This window comes from Peromyscus leucopus, chromosome 7, assembly GCF_004664715.2.
Source record: "Peromyscus leucopus breed LL Stock chromosome 7, UCI_PerLeu_2.1, whole genome shotgun sequence".
Taxonomy (NCBI): Eukaryota; Metazoa; Chordata; class Mammalia; order Rodentia; family Cricetidae; genus Peromyscus; species Peromyscus leucopus.
The window spans coordinates 44,923,657-44,943,587 of NC_051069.1; the positions used below are offsets into that span (position 1 = coordinate 44,923,657).

The 19,931-nt window shown below is 42.7% G+C and overlaps 1 protein-coding gene and 1 pseudogene across 2 annotated transcripts in view; both read right to left on the minus strand.

The window, feature by feature from the left end:
• The window catches only part of Ncapd3 (non-SMC condensin II complex subunit D3), an 83,192-nt gene that overhangs the window by 8,406 nt on the left and 54,855 nt on the right, over window positions 1-19,931 (minus strand). For both annotated transcript variants that reach the window (XM_028883048.2, XM_028883047.2), the window contains exons 20-28: window positions 19,172-19,279; window positions 16,925-17,039; window positions 16,726-16,833; window positions 14,099-14,337; window positions 13,244-13,323; window positions 3,459-3,596; window positions 3,019-3,152; window positions 2,612-2,808; window positions 525-635 (exon numbers count right to left, since the gene is read on the minus strand). In XM_028883048.2, the coding sequence (XP_028738881.1) occupies window positions 525-635; window positions 2,612-2,808; window positions 3,019-3,152; window positions 3,459-3,596; window positions 13,244-13,323; window positions 14,099-14,337; window positions 16,726-16,833; window positions 16,925-17,039; window positions 19,172-19,279 (1,230 nt within the window). The remainder of the gene's footprint in view (window positions 1-524; window positions 636-2,611; window positions 2,809-3,018; window positions 3,153-3,458; window positions 3,597-13,243; window positions 13,324-14,098; window positions 14,338-16,725; window positions 16,834-16,924; window positions 17,040-19,171; window positions 19,280-19,931) is intronic.
• On the minus strand, window positions 14,811-14,935 carry LOC114702596 (annotated as a pseudogene).

Consider the following 19,931-nt stretch of genomic DNA (forward strand, 5'->3'; position numbering starts at 1 on the left):
CACATTCCAGCTTTCCTAGGGCAGCTTCTCATGGTCTCCTGCTTTACAGACAGCCCAGGAACAGGAGTTGCTTCAAGGTAACACCCCATCCCTGTGTGTGATCCTGCCAAAGGCCCATGACTTCCTGCCCATAAAAGCAAACACCCAACATTAAGTGTGCTGATCAATTTCCATCTCTTCCTTACAAGATGGACTAGGATAGTGTCCTGTCCTCAGCTTTGGTTAAGAAGATTTTTAGATTGAACTTATTCCCAAGGAAGGGTATAGGGGTTCAGAACAGGAACGTGTGCTTTAAAAACTCAGCTGCCTGAGAACCAGGAGCAACCTCAGCAGTGCCTCTGGCCAAACGCTTCAGTACCTTAAAGTCCTCGGCAGGCAGTCACAGGCCAGCCTGGCGGTACGTTTCTACACAGACTATGTTTCCTAGAATTCTGAGTTCTTCTCATTCACTGTCTAGACTAAGCAATGAGCCTGGGGCAGTGGAGCTGGGGAGGAAAAGCCCATAGGGCAAGCTCCTCATTTACCCTGAGGTAGTTCATGAGTTCCCGCAAAGCAGGGATCTTGTTTTTCTCCAGCACAGTCTTAAGGGATGTGATGATTGGAATAATATTCTCTATGAAATTCTTCTTTTGAACCTGAAGGAACACAACAAAAGCATGCTTTAGACGCACACACATCTGAAAAATAACTTTTCCTTGTTCTACTTCTTTAAGTACACCAAATCTAGCAGACTGCAGAGGCCTGTCTGCCATTTGACCAGAATACTGGGAATGAAGAGGGTCTATGTCCAGCTTGTTCTCAGACTGTAAGCGGCGCCACAGCACATGCAGGCTTGTACAGCAGAATGCATATTAACACTACTTATATGTTCTAAGTGAGAACAAGGAGTAAGAAATATGATGAGGAACTTGACAAAAAGTTCCAATCTCCACACAACCCTGATAGAACCTTGGCCCTGGCTCTAACCTACACCCTTCCTTTTGAAAGGTAATCTGTTCGTGCTGACTACCAAAGAAACATTATAATCTTGTGTGTAAAAAGGCAATGATCTCTGGTTGGGTAAGCATTAAGATGGCCAGTTTTGTTTGTTTGTTTTGTGTGTACCTTTCTATATACATATGTAACTCTGTGGTGTACTAGAGTGGTGATCTGGGCCATCGAGCATCTGCACTTAGGAGCCTGAGGATGGAAGCTCAAGAGTTTGAGACCAACCTGAGCCACACAGTAAGATAATTTTCAAATACAAACAAACAAACAGTATGTGATTTAAATAACCAGTAACTGAGATCCTGTGCAGTATATCTTAGAATTAAAGATAATCCATTATATTACCCCACACATGTAAGATTTCTCTTTCTGACGCTAACATGTAATCTATCTTTCATTTACAGCTAACAGTGTTTCTTGCATGTACACCACTCATTCCTGAAGCTTTGGGAGAGAGCACTTAGGCAGAAGAACCAGTGCCAAAGGCATGGAACAGAACACATCTGAGGTTCTGAGAGAGGGAAGGAGCAAGGTGAGGGCAGGCAGTTTTCCATGTCTTTGAGAATCCAGATTTTATCCAGGTGACAGGATACCACCAAGGTAGCTTAAAATTATATAATATCTGATACATTTACGGATTTTTAAAAAGTAACTATTTATTTTGTGTATGTATGTGTGCCTGAGTTCATGTGTGTGTACCACATGCATACAGGAGCCCACAGAAATCAGAAGTGCATCATATTCCCTGGAACCCAAGTTAAGGCCATTGTGAGTTACCACGTAGGTGCAGGGAACTGAACAGCAAGTGCTCTTAACTGATGAGCCTCTTTCCAGCCCCCACATTGATCAATTTTAAGAGAAAAGTTCCACGAGCATTCACAAAGTACTAAGTGTTCAATAGCACAGATCATTTACAACCCACCCCCCAGAAGTTCCTTGCTGTCTTAACAGCCATTTTCAATATATTTTGCAGAGAATAATTGTGCTTAAGGAAGACTGTTTCGACAGCAGGGTAGTACATGTCCTGCAGGAGAGGAGCCAGACACAGGAAGGGTGCTGATAGGAAATGGCGCAGGCTTAAAGAAACAACCATTGGAAAGGCAAAAGAGACAGGATCTTCTGCAAAACTGGATGTAATCAAAATCCTTTGGGATCAAAAGACTCCAGGGATCAGGTGGGAAATATGAACCAGACATTCAAGCTAGGTACAAGACCATGGAGCCTGCTGAGGGCTGTGGCAACCAGGCCTTCCCAGGCACTGCATTTCTAATTTGACATCTCGGTTAACCCAAACACATCCTCGGCATGCCAGACTCCTGTTCTGCCTGTGGCTGCGGCACAAATTCTCTAAAAAGGAACCTTTGGTATATAATGGTTCCATTCCCTATGAAAGACTGGGAGAAGAAACCAAGCAAGGAGAAATGATTAATTCAGTTCTGCCCGTGAGTGTGAGACACCATGGTACACCAGGCAGGCAAGTAGATACACATTCAGAGTCACGGAAAGAGCCGTGCGTAGCTAAGGCAGAGACTTCAGAATCACAACCACCCATAAAGCCACTGGTAAGAACGGCTCCAGGACTCAGGGTCACGACCCCCACTGGAGCAGCAGAGTGTGCACACACCTGAGAGATGATCTTCATCTGGGCTTCCTGCATGACCACATTTGCCAGAGCCATGTCATCTTCCTCCAGGAGGTCCTTGCACGCTTGAGCTCTCATTGCCAACAGCTTGATCTCCTTTGAGCTGAGGATGTCAAAGGTATCTGAGAGCAACTCGCTGGCCTCCATGTCCAGGGGCAAGATGCCATCAGTGAAGCATGCTGAGAGAGCACAGGGGAGCGGTTTCTGAGAAAGCCTTCGGGAAAGGGAATTCACAGAACTAGGACAAGTCTGGGCTGTGACGGGAGGTGGGGATGGGGTCCTAAGAGACAACTGATGCTAAGGAGGACAAAAAGGACGTGTCTTCCATACAGACCTGCTGTGCTATCAGCATTTTAAGGACACATTTACCCCAAATATACCAGACATACCCAAAATACTAAGGCAGATCTTGGAAGTGACATTGAACCGCTGCTCGTCTGTGAAGTGCTCAAGAAGGAACTTGTAGATTCTCATTCGCTTCTCCTTGTTTGTCTTCCCCTTTAGCAAAAACAGCCGCTTCCCTCTGTGGCGGAACAGGACAAGGTCACTGCACTGTGTGGGGACAGGTGACAAGGACTAAGTACAGTACCCTCACGGCTGTGTGACAGGGACAGTGACAAGGTTCCAGTGTCGTCCAGACATGACCCTTGGAGTCCATCATTGTGACTGAGCTTTCTTTCATCATCGTGCCAAGGAAGCTAATGACCGCCGCAGCAGACAGCAGGTGCGTGTTGGTGTCCAACCTCTGCACGATACAGCCAGCACCTCTGGAGCCTGACCACAGCTCGTCCTGAGACATGAGATGTGCTTACCCCAGTGGCTCACTCACCTCTCTGACTGGGAAAACTTGTTGTACTGCGCATGCTTCTCATAGCTGTTGAAGTGGAATATACACTCAATGAAGTGCTGGAAAAACATGGTAGGGTTCCTCTTCAGCAGCAAGTGAGCCAGGCAAAACTCCCCAAGGCTGCCAAGGAGAGAGGCAAAAGGAGACCCACTTACTACTCACTGTCAGTCTACAGATTCGCCAAGAACTCTGCCAGACAGCAAAGCACAGAATTCAAAATACATCCCAACAAACGGCCTCATCGGCTCAAGCAAGTGAAGAATGCTACATGCTTTGTCTGTCCTCGCTCAATATTTCATTTCAAAGCTAAGGGCCATGTGAATGCTTTCTCTACCAGGTTTTACTTACTGCTAAGATTTATTACTTTTAATTATGTGTGGGATTGTGTGTAGGGGTATGGCCACATGTTGCAGACGTCCAGCTTGTGGAGGCCAGCAAAGGGCTTTGAATTCCCTGGAGCTGGAGTTCCACGTTGTGAGGCACCTGATGAGGAACAGAATTGTGTCCTCTGCAAAAGCAGCGCTCTTACCTGCAGAACCATCTCTCCATTCTGCTCTATCCGCTTTTATTTCAAAACTCAAATCAAATGGTACTATCCATTATCTACTTCTAATAGAAAAAAACAACAACTTTCCTAAAACTCCTTCAAGCAGAGGCCTGGGTCCTCAGGTCTAATGTAATGATAACGGTTACCCGAAAATGAACACGTGGTCTTTATACTCCAACTTCAAGCTGCTGGCCATAATAATGAACACAACCCCATTTGAATACTTGAAACTTTCCATAAGAGCAGTGGTAATAAGAGCTTCATGCTTTGGGCTAGGAAGCAAGTACTCTCCAGAGAATTAATGACTGTCACCAAGCTTTGCAACCACCAGGAAGTTCCGGGCACTCTCTTAGCACCCGTGGCTCCACACCTGGGAGCCTTTCAGCATACCTGCATACAATGCTGCACCTTTAATAAACACCACTTAGGGCCACCAAAACAACATACAAACGTCTACTGGTTTCCAAAGCCAAACTGTCATCTGCAGCCTACCTGACCATTTCTGTGTTACCACAGCAGTGAGTGAGCAAACACCAAGACTTGCTACAGGGCCAACCCAGGTGAGGCGGGGCTCGCTAAGGTTCACTTTGTCAAGACGGAGCTTTAGTTTCACTGTACAGCTCAGTCATGATTCCCACCTCCCCAGGAACACCAGTCCGCCCCCTTCTGGAGACCAGAGAAAAGGATGAGTGTCACGTTTTGCACTTGGCTTTGGAAGGCATTAGGACTCTGCTGGAAACTGATCTCTTCTAGTTGTATTTCTCAGGCTGAGAAGCAAGCTAGCTTGAATCATGCATATCAATTAAAATTCAGAACAGGGAGCTCAGAAACCATGATGCTAAAAAGCTTAAGTTTTTAAAAATTCTGCAAAGGACAATCAGGCACTGCCTAGGAAATAAGGTATCAGGATAATTTTTATTACTAAAAGAAATAGTTTTAAAAAATGGTGCCAAGCACAACATAACTGTTTCATACAATATATTTTGATCAGTTACTCCCCTCTCCCAGCTCCTGCAGATCCTTCTTACTGCCCGACCAACCAAACATCAAACTTCCAAGTTATTTCTTCTGCCTGTCTAAGAAATGGTAAGATAATACGACAAAATTAACAAAAATGAAAGAAAAGCCCACAAAACAGAACATGGAGTTTGTTTTGTGTTGGCCAACTACTCCTGAGCATGGGGCCTGCCTTGGAGTGCAGCTGATATACCCGGTGACACTCCACTGGGTGTCAACTGCCAAGAGATGGTTGGTTAGGGCTGGGACTTTGTGTCCACTTCCCCTTCTCGGTGCTGGGATGCTGTGGGACTCGAACCTATGCAGTTCTTGTGCACGCTGTCAAGTCTCTGTGAGTTCATGTGTGCATCAGTCCTGTTGTGTGTGGAAGACACTGTTTCCTTGAAGTCACCCACCACCTCTGGCTCTCACAATCTTTCTCCCTCCTCTTCCACACAGTGCCTGAGCCTTGAGGGGAGGGGGTCTGATGAAGACATCCCAATTAGGACTGTATTAGGACAGTATACCCAAGTCTCTCACTCTCTGCACACCGTCCAGTTGTGGGTCTCTGTGTTAACCATCATCTACTGCAGGAAGAAACCTCTCTGATGAGGGTTGAGTGAGGCATGCTCTGTGGGTGTAGCACTGTGTCACACAGTCATTTCATTCCTGTCTTTCTTTAGCAGAGTAACAGTATTAGCTTTTCCTCTAGGCCCACTAGCTAACTAGTCTCAGGTTCTGGGCCACTCCAGCAGTGTCAGGTATGGGTTCCCTTTCACGTAGTGGGCCTTGAATCCAGTTTTTAAAAAAGTGATTAGCTACTCCCCAAACATTTGTGCCACTACCGCACCAGTCTATCTTGCAGTACGGTTCATAGCTGAATGATATTTGTAGCCCCGTGCAGTCTAGACAAGTCTCTCTCACACGCGGTCCTGCAGCCGCTTATAAAATAATCATTCAGAGCCTTAATAGTAATTGTAAATTATATGGCCTATGGCTCAGGCTTCTTACTAGTTAGCTCTTATAACTTAAATTAACCCATTTCTATTAATCTATGTTTTGCCACATGTTCTATGGCGTTACCTATGTGCTATTACATGCTGCTTCCTGGATGGTGGGATGGTGTCTTCTCTGCCTCTTTCTCCTTTCACTATCACCCTTGGATTTTCCTGCTTGGCTCCATCCTGCCCTACCATAGGCCAAATGGCTTTATTTATCAACCACTCAGAACAACACATATTCACAGCATACAGAAAGGTATTGATTACTTTTATCCTCTGGCAGCATGCAGAGTACCTTCCAGTACCATGAATGTGGGCCAGCAGAAGTAAAGCTTCTAATTCAGTACCAGCTGGATTTTCCCATGCTCAGTGACAATTCTAAGTGTCCTTAGCAATAGGGTCTTACCATTAGGATGTGTCGAGCAATCAATAGCCTTGGTAATAGTCTGTGATGCTTAAGGAAGCCCAAGGGATCCCTTTAGCCAATGACTCAACAAGATGTAACCCATTCCTGGAACTAGAGGTTTTACTTGGCATAAGGGATCTAGTTTGGGCATCGTCTCCCCCATAGTATGGGGGCTCCATTTCTTTTCATGTGAGTATATTTTGGAAGCTTCTACAGCAGTAGGTTTCCATATGGCTTTCCAAAAGGCCTTCAGTGTTAGCTGTTCCTCCTCAATTCCTTCCTTTATCCTACTCTCTCGTCCCTCTTCCCAGTTAATTCTTCTATTCCAATTTGCAAGAGCCAGAAGTCATGGACGACTTCAAGGAAACAGTGTCTTCCAGATACAGGACTGATGCACACACTCTCCACAGTACTATATTCTATTCCCCCTTTTTGGGAAACCCCCTCATCCCTGCTCCATTGCCACCCTAACATCTGTGGTTATTCAGGTGGTAGCAAACATACTGAAAACTTAAAAGCTAACCATATGTAGCTTTATGTAAGGGGTAACATGCTATGTTTGCCTTTTGGGGGCCGGATTAACCTCACTTGGAATGATTGCTTCTAGCTCTTCCCACTTACCTGCCAAATTCATAATTTTATTTTTCTCAACAGCTGAATAATATTCCATTGTGTAAATGTACCACAGTTTCATTATTGATTCATCACTTGATGGACATCTAGGTGTTTCCAATTTCTGGCTATTAGAAACAGAGCAGCAATGAACATGCGTGAGTAAGTATCTCCGCAGTCTTTTGGGTATATGCTTAAGAAAGGTATTTCTGGATCTTGAAGTAGAACAATCCTCAGCTTCCCCAAAAACCTCCACGTTGACTTTCATAGTGGCTAAACCAGTTTGCACCCCCATCGGCAATAAGTAAGTATTCCCCTTTCCCCACATACATCCTCAACAGCATCAGCTGTCATTTGATCTTGGCCATTCTGACTGTGGGAAGATGAAATTGCAAAGCAATTTTAACTTGCATTTCTCTGATGGCTAAGAATTTTGAACAGTTCTTATATTTCTATGCCATTTGTGTTTTATCTTTTGAGGAACTGTCTTGATTTGTTCTGTACTCCATTTTAAAAATGAGATTTCTTTTTTGATGTTCAGTTATTTTTGTTCTTTGTATATTCTAGACACTAACCCTCTACTATATGCTGTCATTTTGCTTGAATGATATATCCTTTGCCATAAAGAAGCTTTTCAGTTTCATAGGGTCACATTATTAACTATTAGTTTTAATGCTTATGTCCTGTTCAGAAAGTCCTTTCCTGTGTCAATGAGTTCAAGCTCATTACCCACTTTCTTGTCTATCAGATTCAGGGTATTTGGTCTTGTGTTGAGGTCTCTGATGCATTTGGAGTTGAGTTTTGTGCAGGGTTAGACAGACATGGATCTATCTTCATTCTTTTATATGCAGCCATGAAGTTTCAATGGCACCATATGTTGAATATATTGTCTTTTCTCCAGTATGTATTTTTAGCTTCTTTATCAAAATCAGGTATGTAGAATTGTCTTCAGTTTGGTTCTACTGATTGATGTCTGTTTTTAAGCCAATCCCATGCTTTTATTTATTACTATTGCTCTGTAATACAATTTGAAATCATTCAGTAGTGAGTTTTCAGTTTCCTTAGTTTGTTTACTTTCTGCTATTTCTGTTGTTGATATCAAGTTTTAATCCATGGTGGTCAGATGGGATGTGGGGTGTTATTCCACTTTTCCTATATCAGTTGATACTTGCTGTTTCCTAATATGTGGTCATTTTGGAGAAAGTTCCAGGAGCTGCTCAAAAGAAGCATATTCTTTAGTGTTTCAGTGAAATGCTCTGTAAATATCTGCCAGGTCCCTTTGATTTATGATGTTATTTAACTCCAGTGCTCCTCTCTTTAGTTTTTTAATCTGGATTACCTATTTATTGGAGAGAGTAGGGTATTAAAGTCATCCACTTTCACCAGGTTAGGGTCAATACATGATTTTAGTTGTAGTAGTGTTTCTTTTATGAACTTGGGTGCCCTTACATTTGGTGTATAAATGTTTAGAATTGCAATATTCTCTTGGTGGACTTTTCCTTTAGTGACCTTCCCTATCTCTTCTGATTAGTTTTGATTTGAAGTCTATTTTATCAGATATTAAAATAGTTATACTTGTTTGCTTCTTGATTCCATTTACTTGAAATAATCTTTTCTATCCTTTTACCCTGAGGTGATGGCGGTCTTTGATGGTGAGGTGTGCTTCTTAGATGCAGCAGAAAAATGGATCCTGTTTTCTAATCCAATCTGTTAGTTTGTCTTTTTGTTTGGGGAACTGAGACCATTGATAGAAAGTTACTGATAACAGTGTTTACTGATTCCTGTTATTTGTTGTGGTACAAATTCCTCCACCCTTCTCTCTTGATTTACTGTTCTGGGATTATTTATTATGTCCTCTTGGGTGTAGTTAACTTCTCTACAGACTGAAGTTTTCCTTCTAGTGCCTTCTGTAGACTGGACTGGTGGACAGAAATCTCTTAATTTTTTTTTTTTTTTTATTGTGGAGTGTTTTTCTTTCCATGTTCACTGTGATTAGTAGTTTTCTGAGTATCGTGGGCTGGGCTGGAGTCCATGCTCTCTCAGTTTGTAGACCATCCTTCCAGGCCCTTCTGGCTTTCAGTTTCCACTGAAAAGGCAGGTGTTATTCTAATAGGACTCTCTTGATATGTGACTTGGCCTTTCCCCTTGAACTTGAAGCTTTTATATCACTTCTTATTCTATACATTTAGTGTTCTATTATGTGTCTGGGAGAATTTCTTTTCTGGTCCAGTCTATTTGATGTTTGTATGCTTCTTGTACCTTGATAGGCACCTCCTTTTGGCTGGGGAAATATTTTCTGTGCCTTTGAGTTAGGTTTTTTCAACATCCTCTACCCCTATCATTCACAGATTTGGGCTTTTTTGTAAAATCCTGGACTTCCTATATGTTTTGTACCTGGAATTTTGTTTTTTTTCAGGTATAACATTTTCTTTGATTGACCTATCCATTTCTTCTACCTTGTCTTCAAGACCTAAGGTTCTCTCTCCCATGTCTTTTAATCTGTTGGTAAAGCTTACCTGAGGTTTCTGTTTGATATCCTGAGGACCCTCTTTATATGTGAGCTGGCCTTTCTCCTTGAAAGTCTACGTGACTATTTCTTTGTTAAATACTATTTCCATGTCTTGAATTGTTTCAACTATTTCATTCAACTGCATGTGTTTTCATGGTCTTAACTGAGGCATTTATTCATATCCTCTTTAAGGTCCTACAACATATTCACAGTTTCTCTTTTGAAGTCCTTGTCTTAGGCTTCAGCTAAATTGCTTTCCTTGGAGCTTATTGCAGTAGAGTTGCTGGCTCTGGAGGAGGCACACCGGCTTAGCTGTTCATGTTTGGGTTTTTGCTTTGGGATCTGGGCATCTGGAGTTAGGATGTTTGAAGTGTCTGCTGTGTAGATATCTCTCTTCTCTTTGTTGGGTGTTCCTACTGTGTCTTCGCTAATTGTGGGGGCTGTGGGGTCCCTGGTAGAGTGTTTCTACAGGTTGGTGGGTGTCACAAAAGAATGGAAATGGGTTAGAAGCCAAGGCTCTAGGTAGAATTAGAGGGACCCTGGTTCTGTCTAGGATAACTTTCAAATACAGAAACAAACATAATTTGTATAATAAAAGGAAGAATAGGAATTTGCCCTCTGTGCTCTTCTTTATGGTCAATCTACTATAGCACAGTGGTTCTCATGTCCACCAGGAACTTCTCCTCCTCAGACCTGAACTCGCATTATGAATCTGCTAATTCATCAGGAGGGAGGGGCTGCTTGAACCTGATCCCAGGACAGATGTTCATTTTCTTGGGGTTTAGGCTGGGAACGCAGATCAGCAGGGGTAACTGATGGTGAGACACTAGCCTGTACCCTACTGGGAGCTATGCACCTCTATTTCACTGTCACATGAGCCTGGCAGGACTGCATGTTCAGGGATGAAGGCTGCCACTGAGATGTTCGTTAGGAGAAGCTGCAATCCGTCAGTGCACAGTGTCTAGGCTCCATGCTGCACCTACAGGGGCTTTACTTTAACAGCAAGTTTCCGTCTTGATATACTGGAGAAACGGGTCTAACTTTCTTGGTCTGCTGAAAAGTTTAAAGAAATTTAATTTCAGACTCAAGGAGGGCGAAGGCAAGGAATGGGAGAGGTGGCAACAGGTTATAGCAACAGACAAGCAGCTGGTCCAGCATGGCGGCCTCCTCTAGCTATCTGTTTTCTGTTAGTTTGGGAGCTTATTTTCCTCTCCATCCCAAGTCATGACCCGGTGTCTTCAAGGCTCACAGATAAGCCAACTGTCACCCCCACCTGCCGTTTTCCAGACTTCTTTCATGGTTCCCCCACATTCGTATTCCATGTCACCACTCTGTGGCCGTGGACCACGCCACTGCATGGAATCGGAGCTTCTTCTGTACGCACCTTGTCTGTCCTTCCAGCTGTTTGGACTCCCTATCCCAGCCCATTTGTTCTGCAGCTTCACTGAGCTCTCCACAGAGTGGAGTTTCTTTTTCTTCCAAACCAAGTCACCTTTGCTTTCCTCCCTTTTCTTTCAGTGGCACTTTGTTTGAACTCATTTTTGCAGCTACTGCCTATTAAACAGGCTGTGTATTACTTGGCTATCACCCTGTGACTATGGGACGACAAGACCGCCACCTAGTGGTCAGAGGAGAAAATATGTGATATAATTTTGTAGCCTCAAAACAAAGTTTTAGATGACCCTGTTAAAGATGTACTGGGATATAGCTCAGTGGCAGAACACTTACATAACATGTACAAGGCCCTGGGTTCAGTTCCATCCCCCATTTTTCTTCATCAATTTCCTCATGCCAGACTCTTCAGGAAATCCAACTGGACCAAAAATACATTCAATAGGCTCTGTCTCTCAGTGTCTGTAAATTCTGACTTGGCAGAAACATATGAAGAAACTAATCCACTTAATATAAACAAATTGGCCTGACACTGGCCTAGCTATGTAGACATCAGCTTTTCTGAAAGAAGAAACTCCTGTCCTGATGATCTGAGGTCAGTCACGGGGACCCACATGATGAAAGGCGAGAACTAACTCCTGCAAGTTGTCTGACCTCCACACGTGTGCTGTGGTACATACATGCCCCCAAACAGATACACATAATAAGTAAATAAGATGTAATAAAAACATTTTAGTGAGAGATTAAAGGATAGAATATCAAATGCTAAATGTGCTGATTGTCTCACCATAGTGTAGAACATCTCTTTATCTGACCAAATTTCCTTCTGACCCATGCCCCGAGGATCTGGATTTACACCATCTATGTAAATGTTATATGCTGACTAATGCTCTTCTTTAAATATATTCTTTTCAACTATCTGAAATGTATTCTTTTTAACCAATACACATACATTATACATATTTATGGGGTATCATGTGATATTTTAACATGTGTATATACTGTGAAATGTTTAAATTGGGTTAAACTTATCTAGTGCTTCATTTTTTTTTCTTTCTTTTTTTGGTTTTTATGTGTAGTTTTGGTGTCTATCCTGGATCTCACTCTGTAGACCAGGCCGGCCTCAAACTCACAGAGATCCGCCTGCCTCTGCCTCCCGAGTACTGCCCGGCATCTATTGTCTCTTTTAAACATTTTTATATAGGAGCTGATAAAAACGAGAAAAGATGAAGATACAGCTTAAACAGAAAACACTGCATCCTAGGTTCATCACCTGAAGGCATTCTGAACACTTCCGCCAGGGCCGGTGTGACTACGTCGACCACTGGCCACAAGGGTCCTTAAGGGGCACATTAAAATCAGGTGGCACATCCATCTCAGCCCTTCCCCAACTACACAAAGAAGAAGCTGGTGACCCCAGTGTTTTTGCTTCTGGCTCTAGACAATATTAATTAGAAGGTTAATATTCTGCTACTTTGTTATGTGAAATATTCCTCTTTGAAAATTAAACCCAAAGAACTCAACAGAGATTCTTCTATGGAAAGCAGACCAAATTATTGGTGACCAAATTTAGAAGCAGAGAGAGCCATTCTTATAAGCTATTTATAGTTAATGACTCCGTAAGGACCTTTCGCCTGCTGTAGTGGCTTTGCTTGTGGCATTCAGCATCTTGTTTTCCACATGAAGATTTGCTTTAAAAATAATTATTCATACAACATAATCTGGAGTAGCAAATCCTATCAGAGCATTTCCAAACCTCTTGAAAATAAGTCTTTAAAAAAAAAATACAAGAATAGGAATTAAGGAATGGGAAAGTCATTTCCAAGGAGCCTTTGCAATCTGTACACTGCATTTTACACTGTGCCATTCACTCTTTAATTCTTAGAATCTCTTCCTTAGAATTTATGAACTTAAAAGAAAATTGGATTTGTCAAAATTAACTGTTTTTTTTTTGTCTCTAGAAATCACTAGAAGAGTCACTAGTTAATGCCTTCTCCCATTGATACAGTTTAAATGACAAGACAGCGTGCTCGTCACTACTCCTTAGTGAGGGCAGGCAGCGTTAGCAAATGATGGAGTCCGAGCTGAGATTATTTAGTTAGCTGTCTGCTCAGTTTTGGTTTGTTTTGCTTTTAAAACATGTACATATAAGGTCTGTTCTATCATTCAGTATTTTAAGATTTTCTGGTAATTATTAGAAGCTGACTAAATCCCAAACAACTGTAGACTCTCCTGAAAGGAAAGAGAGTGCACACCAGGAACTAGGGAAACTTGAGCTGTCTGACACGGGGAAGGCAAGATTACCTGGCAATGTCCGGGTGTGGATCGACCAGGGTGCTGACAAAGCGAAAGAAGAGACAGCCCTTCCACTTCACATATTCTTCCTGTGCGAGGGTGAAAACAGCATACTTCAGGATGGACTTTGATAGGGAAATGTGAGATGGGCCAAGGGGCAGAGTCATTTGCTGGCCACTGCTCCACCTGGGACCCGAGTATAGTTTGACAGTGTTTACCTCCTAACCTCCTTCAAAGCACATAGCACTTGCCAGTTCAAAGAGATGTAGAGGAGTATTTGGGCAAAAACTTACCAAATCTACGGTATAAAGAAAATAACACAAAGAATATGGCTTCAATGGGCAGATCCATAATAATCCGTAATGCAGGAAAAGATAAGCTTATGAGTGTTTAGAAAAGATGTATCATCAGCTATTCCTTCTCATTATAGGCTAACTACAAGCTCTGAATGTACACGGAAGTATCATATGCTCTAGACAGCCCTGCAGCTCACGATGTTTTAGACTGAAAACGTTCACTGACTCCTGCAGCAATGCTGTAAGACAGTGCATTCCAAATATGATCTACATTTTAAAGCAAGAGCCATGATGGCTGAAACACATGGATGTGGCCAAGAGGAGCAGGGCGACTTGGACTGGAGGCGCCTGTCCCCAAGTACGTCCTTCTGCAGGTCTACAGACACAGAATCACCCTGCTTCACATGGAATTCTGTGCAAGTATGCCAGTGAACAGTAAACAAAGACTAAACAAAGATGAGAAAAATTATCTTTGATTCTACGACAAAGTAAGCATATCATTGTTAACTGAATGTTCCCTTAAACCAGTATGGTAAGCAGAAAAGGGCAGTCTGAGTCCTACTCATACCTGTAAGAGGTTGGTAAGCAAGATCAGTGTCTGCTTCCGAATAAATGGGTCTGAATCCTTCAGACAAATGGAAATATTGGGAATATAATTGTCCACCATGACAGTGTATCGGATACAAAGATCACACATCACAATGATGACATTGTTGCGGACAGCCACATCCTCACACACTTCAAGTTCTCGCACAAGGGCTGGGATGCTTTTCTTTGCAAGGTCTTCATGCTGTAAGCACAGTTTACCTATTACAGAAAAGAGGAAGATGTCTAGATTCCACACTTCAGGTTACACAGAGGAAACATATGCCTCAAATCACAAACAACAACAAACTCACAGACAAATATTAGAAAGTTTAAAAATAGCACTCGAAAACATAAACCCCACAAGTTTCTTGAGACATGTGATTTTTCCTCTGCAATAATAAAATCGTCTTGCACTTAAAGTCATTCTTTGAATTTTATAGTTACCTACTTACCCACAAAATGACCAGTAAAACCTAACACATTTTAGTTTTGACATATACATGCTCTAAAAAACTTATTGAATTAAAAATGCAAGTTGATAGCAGGAAAGAATATTGTGTCACTTATTTTTTTTATTCAGTTAGAAGGAGACTGCTGAATTATATTCTCTAGTGTGTTTGCTTTGTGGCCTGGGGAATGTTTTGCTCTTACTTGTAATTCTTAGTTATTTTTATTTTTAATTTTTTTATTTAAGCCTACAGCACCCGGTATTCCCAGGCGGTCTCCCATCCAAGTACTAACCAGGCCCGACCCTGCTTAGCTTCCGAGATCAGACAAGATAAAGATAGGGCGCGTTCAGGGTGGTATGGCCGTAGACTTTTTTTTTGGGGGGGGGGGGAGACAATGTCTTTTATGTGCTGGAAACGAGAAAAACAAAAAAAAAAACCCACCCCCGACAAAGTCTCAGTACGAAGAAACGTGTTTACTGCGGAGGGTTCCCCAGCTTGTTTCTGGCCATTTCTCAACAATCGCTCCTTCCCACAGCATGCCGCGCCTGCCTAGACACATCCAGACCGCAGGCACCCGACGTGGGCGGGAGGGGACGCAAATGCGTCTGGTCGCCAGAACCACCAGTCCAGATCTCCTTAGTTATTTTTAAAACAACCAATCCAATACCACAAAATAAACCAAAAAAAAAAAAAAAAAAAAAAAAAAAAAAAAAAAAAAAAACCAAACCACAGCAGGAACAAAAACCACCATTCCAAACTTTTCTACTATAAAATACATAAGCACTTTTAAAGACAGACTATTTCAATCATAGCCAGAGGTCAGTGTTTTCATGACAAACTATTTGAGTTTGTGGAGAAATGTGCTCACAACTCATCTGTCAGTTCTGGGAAATATTAAATAAACCACCTTGCTCTATAAACAGAACTTCAAACTTTCCATCCCTAAAACCCAGTGTAGTATCTAGAATACAATTCTTGTTTTGGGTGTGTGCAGACTCATGTGTATACACAAGTGTCGGTAGAGGCCAGAAGGCAACCCTGAGTGTTCTCCTTCAAGACAGAGCTTCTCACGGGCCTGCAGTTTGCCAAGCAGGCTAGGCTGGTGGGCCGGGGAGCACCAGGGGTCTGACAGTCTCTGAATCCTCAGCACTGGGATTACAGGCATGTATCAGTGGACACGGCTTCCTTAACTATTTTTTATTTTAATGTATTTTAAGTGCATGGGTATTTTGCCTGCACATCTGTCACTTGGGTGCCTGGTACCTGCAGAGGACGAAAGAGGGCATCAATCTCCTAGAACTGAAGTCACAGGCAGTTGTGAGCTGTGGGTGCTGGGACTCGAACCTGGGTCCTCTGGGAAAACACCAGTGCTCTTAATTACTGAGCCATCTCTCCAGACTCTGGCATTTAAAAAAATGTGGCTTCTAGGGATCACAATCAGGCCCTTGTGCTTCGTAGCACTTTATCAACTGAGCCCTCTCCCGGCCTCTGAAATACGCTTGTTGATAGATTTCACAAGCTATACCGTGAACACTGAAAACAAACAAAAAAAGCAAAACAAAACCCCCATAAAGATAGAAACAGATGCATTTGTAATTAATTACCATAATCCTACAAAAGAATCTCCCTGTATAATGGTTTGTATGTAAAATGTCCCACTTAGGCTCACGTGATTAAATACTTGAATACTTGGTTCCCAGCTGATGTCACTGTTTTGTGAGGTTAGAGGCGGGAGGCATGGGTCAGTGTGGAGGGGTTTTGAGGATCCTATCTCAGCCTGGCTTCCGGCCTGGCTTTCCCGTCTCCTGCTTTGCAGTGACCAGCCAGTGCTACCATGCTTCCACTCTGTAAAACGGACAGAGGCGCCCTTTGAAGCATGCACTACAGTAAACCCCACTTCCTTGAAGTTGCCTGTCGGTATTTCAGCATGGCAATGAGAGACGTAATCACCACACACACAGAGTGACAGTCTCACGGGCTCTCACTGTGAGTGCTCTGTTCCATCTGCAGAGCTGGGCCCTCACATCAGAATTAACTCTTAAAGTCATAAAAGCTAGAGTAGGCACAGCCTCACAGCACATAGCACATTACTGTGGTGACGCTTATTTGAGACAAGAGCTACACAGACTACAGTCACATTTCTCCCATGGTGCCTTACCTAAAGTGATGATGGCGTGTGCTCTAATCACGGAAGGCATGGCAGAGCTTCTGACCTGGAAAGGCAGCTGACTGGCTAGGGCATCCGTACTCCCTTGAGATGATGGAACTGTGGGGAAGGAAGGGGAAACGAATTATTATTGAGACAGTTAATGAGCCTTAGGACGGAATGGTGCAGGGTATGACTTCAAAGGCCTTACGGTGATCCACATGAGAAGAAGAAGCCAGAATCGACTGGATTAGAAGGAAGATTCGCTTCTCTACTATGGCTGGACATAACTGGGCTATATCTCCTATGGTAAAAATACATTTCACCTGCAAAGAGAATTGAATTTGTAGTAAAAGCAAGGCAAAAAAACCATTAAACTCTAGCTTGAGTAACATGTCAAAAGAGCATTATTTTGTCTCACAAATTACAAAACAATCACTACTTTTTCAGAAAATATACATGGCTATTAATAAAAATTTGGCTGCTACTTAATAAAATTCATTCCAAATTAGAATGACCATATCATTTTATCATCAAAATCCAGACATTTCTGTGAATTGGGGCTTCTATTAATAATCATGTTGTGATAGAAGGTGTCATCTCTTCATATTAATATATACAACAAATGTTTAAAGAATATAAAGATGCCATGTGAAAGCTATGGGCTTCATGATACTTTTGCTGAATAGTCTACAGTTAGTAGGTATTTCTTTCTTCTTTTTTTGTTTTTTAAGATGGTTCTCTGTATAACAATGCTGGCTGTCCTGGAAGGAACTCTGTAGCCCAGGCTGGCCTCAAACTCAGAGAGATCCGCCTGCCTTTGCCTCCCAAGTGCTGGGATTAAAGGTGGGCACCACCATGCCTGGCATGGGTGTTTATTCTTACAATAGCCTGATGGAGACCTCTGTGAAACCTGCTGTTTAATTTTCCTAGCAGTGAAATCCAGACCGAAAGAGCACATAAAGGGCTGGGCGTCCAGCTCAACGGTAGAAAGCTGGCCTAGCATGCTCAAGGACCTGTGTTTGATCCCCAGCACTTCAAACTAAATTTGTTTTTAGAAGCATGTAAACTCACTCTATATTGTAAAACAATTCCAATTTGTCCTCCAGGTTAGTTTACTGTTTTAAACTCCTGCTCAGAACACACACAAGGTCCAACTTCCTCAGAGCCAGCTACCATTATTTATGTTTTCTAGTGACATCCTGTTTTAATAAATAATATTATTTTTCTTCACCCCAAAGGTGAATGAGCATTATTAAAAAGTCAAAGGTCAGGTGAAAGGTTATTTTAGAGCTTAAAACAGTTGTACATGCATGCCTACAATCTTAGCTACTGGGGCAGGAGTGTGCTGGGAGGGTCAGCCCAGGCAAGATAGCAAGATCTTGACTCAAATAAACCAAAACAAACAAATAAATAAATAACCCCTTAACCTTGTGGTAAGGAAGCCAATAGCACATATATTTGAGTTTTTAAAAAAATCTTAAACATAAAACATGTTGTTTTTACTAGTTGCTGTGATTTTCATTTTTTTTTGTAACATTGGTGTGGGTAATGACTGATACTTGATAAATCCAAGCCCTCTGAAGTCTGCTGACAGCATCTAGAGTCCCATGATGCTAATGCTTATCACAGAATGTGTGCACACAGAGCTGCTGGTAGAGTGGCCTTCCCTTCCAACTCTAACCCTGGTCTATAATCACTAACGGCAAGAGCAAAGCTGGCAGAGCAGGAACTGAACACAGACAGGAGGTGCTCTGCTCGTTTACACAGAGGAGACACCAGTCGGGCTTGGTTAAATGACATCCATCCCGACGGGCATCAAACCATGGCCCATTTTCTCTAACAGACAACGTCAGATGCCAGCATCAGGACCATGGTTAACAGTGCTAACTGCCTATGTGTCCTGATTCAAGTGGTCTCTTATGCCGATGCTACTGTTAAAGCAGGAGTGCCCACCAAGATAACTGGCTCAGCAAAGAGCATCTGTGTCCTGGCGGTCAAATCTCCCCTTTTATTTTGCACATTACGAAAGCTCAACTCTATTCCCCCAGTGCTACAGTCCAAAGTTTAAATAGCCCAGAAGACATGTTATAATTATTTTAAAAGTCAAAAGGCCAAACGGGGGCTGGAGAGATGTCAGCAATTAAGAGCACTTACTGCTCTTGCAGAGGACCTGAGTTTGGTTCCCAGCACCCACATCAGCAGCTCACGAATGCCTGTAGCTCCAGCTCCTTAGCATCTAATATCCTCCTCGTTTCCACAAGTATCTGCATTCACGTTCATATACCCGCCTCTTCCTAGCACACATAAACAAGCATACACATAACAAAAAAAAAACCCTAAAAAAGTAAGTTCTAAAAGCCTTTCTTTTTCTTGTCAATAGCAACTGAAACCACATTACACAATCACCCTCGAAGAAACCCTACTGTAAAAAGATGAAGAAAAAGCAGCTGCTTACCACCAGGTCTTCATTCATGTTTCCTGCTCCATCTTCCTTCAGGAGGATGTTAGAGAGGTGGTGCTCGCAGGTGGAGAGCACATCCCCACACACTTGCTTCAGCAGTTCCTGCACAAGTCACAGGTTAGCTCTGACGGGTCTCACATGGCTCAGATGACTCACCAAGCCCAGTTCCCAGAACCTCCAGGCTCTTGGAAGGCAGGAAGACCCCAGCCACCACACTCACTGTTTTCACCTTTCCCATCACATGCCCCACACCACGGCAACACTTTCAGCATCCTGGCCATGGGAACTGGCTAAGTCAAATGTTGAGAGAGTATTGTGTATATCATCTTTCTTTCCACATTTGCTCTAGAAGAGCAAAAGGCAAGTTGAAAATCTAGTTCTCAAGTTTATAAACCACTTTTAACAGCAGTACCCCTCCAACAGTAGAGGAAAAATGGTAATTCTACCACACAGGGAGAGAATTAACTATTATGGTTAACACTTTACTTTTAAAAGACATAAAATAAGGACTGATGTTGGGCTAGGTATGGTAATCCTAGCATTTGGGAGGTGGAAGCGGGAAGATCCCGAGTGCCAGTTTGGTCTAGGGAAACTGAGAGCTCCAGGCCAATGTGTCTACATAGCTAGACACTGTCTTAAAAAAATAGCAGGGATCTGGAGACATGGCTCAGCAGTTAAGAGTACTTGGTCCATAATCATGAGGTCTTGACTTCAGATTCCAGCACGTAACAAGCCAGGCATTCCCACGAATGCC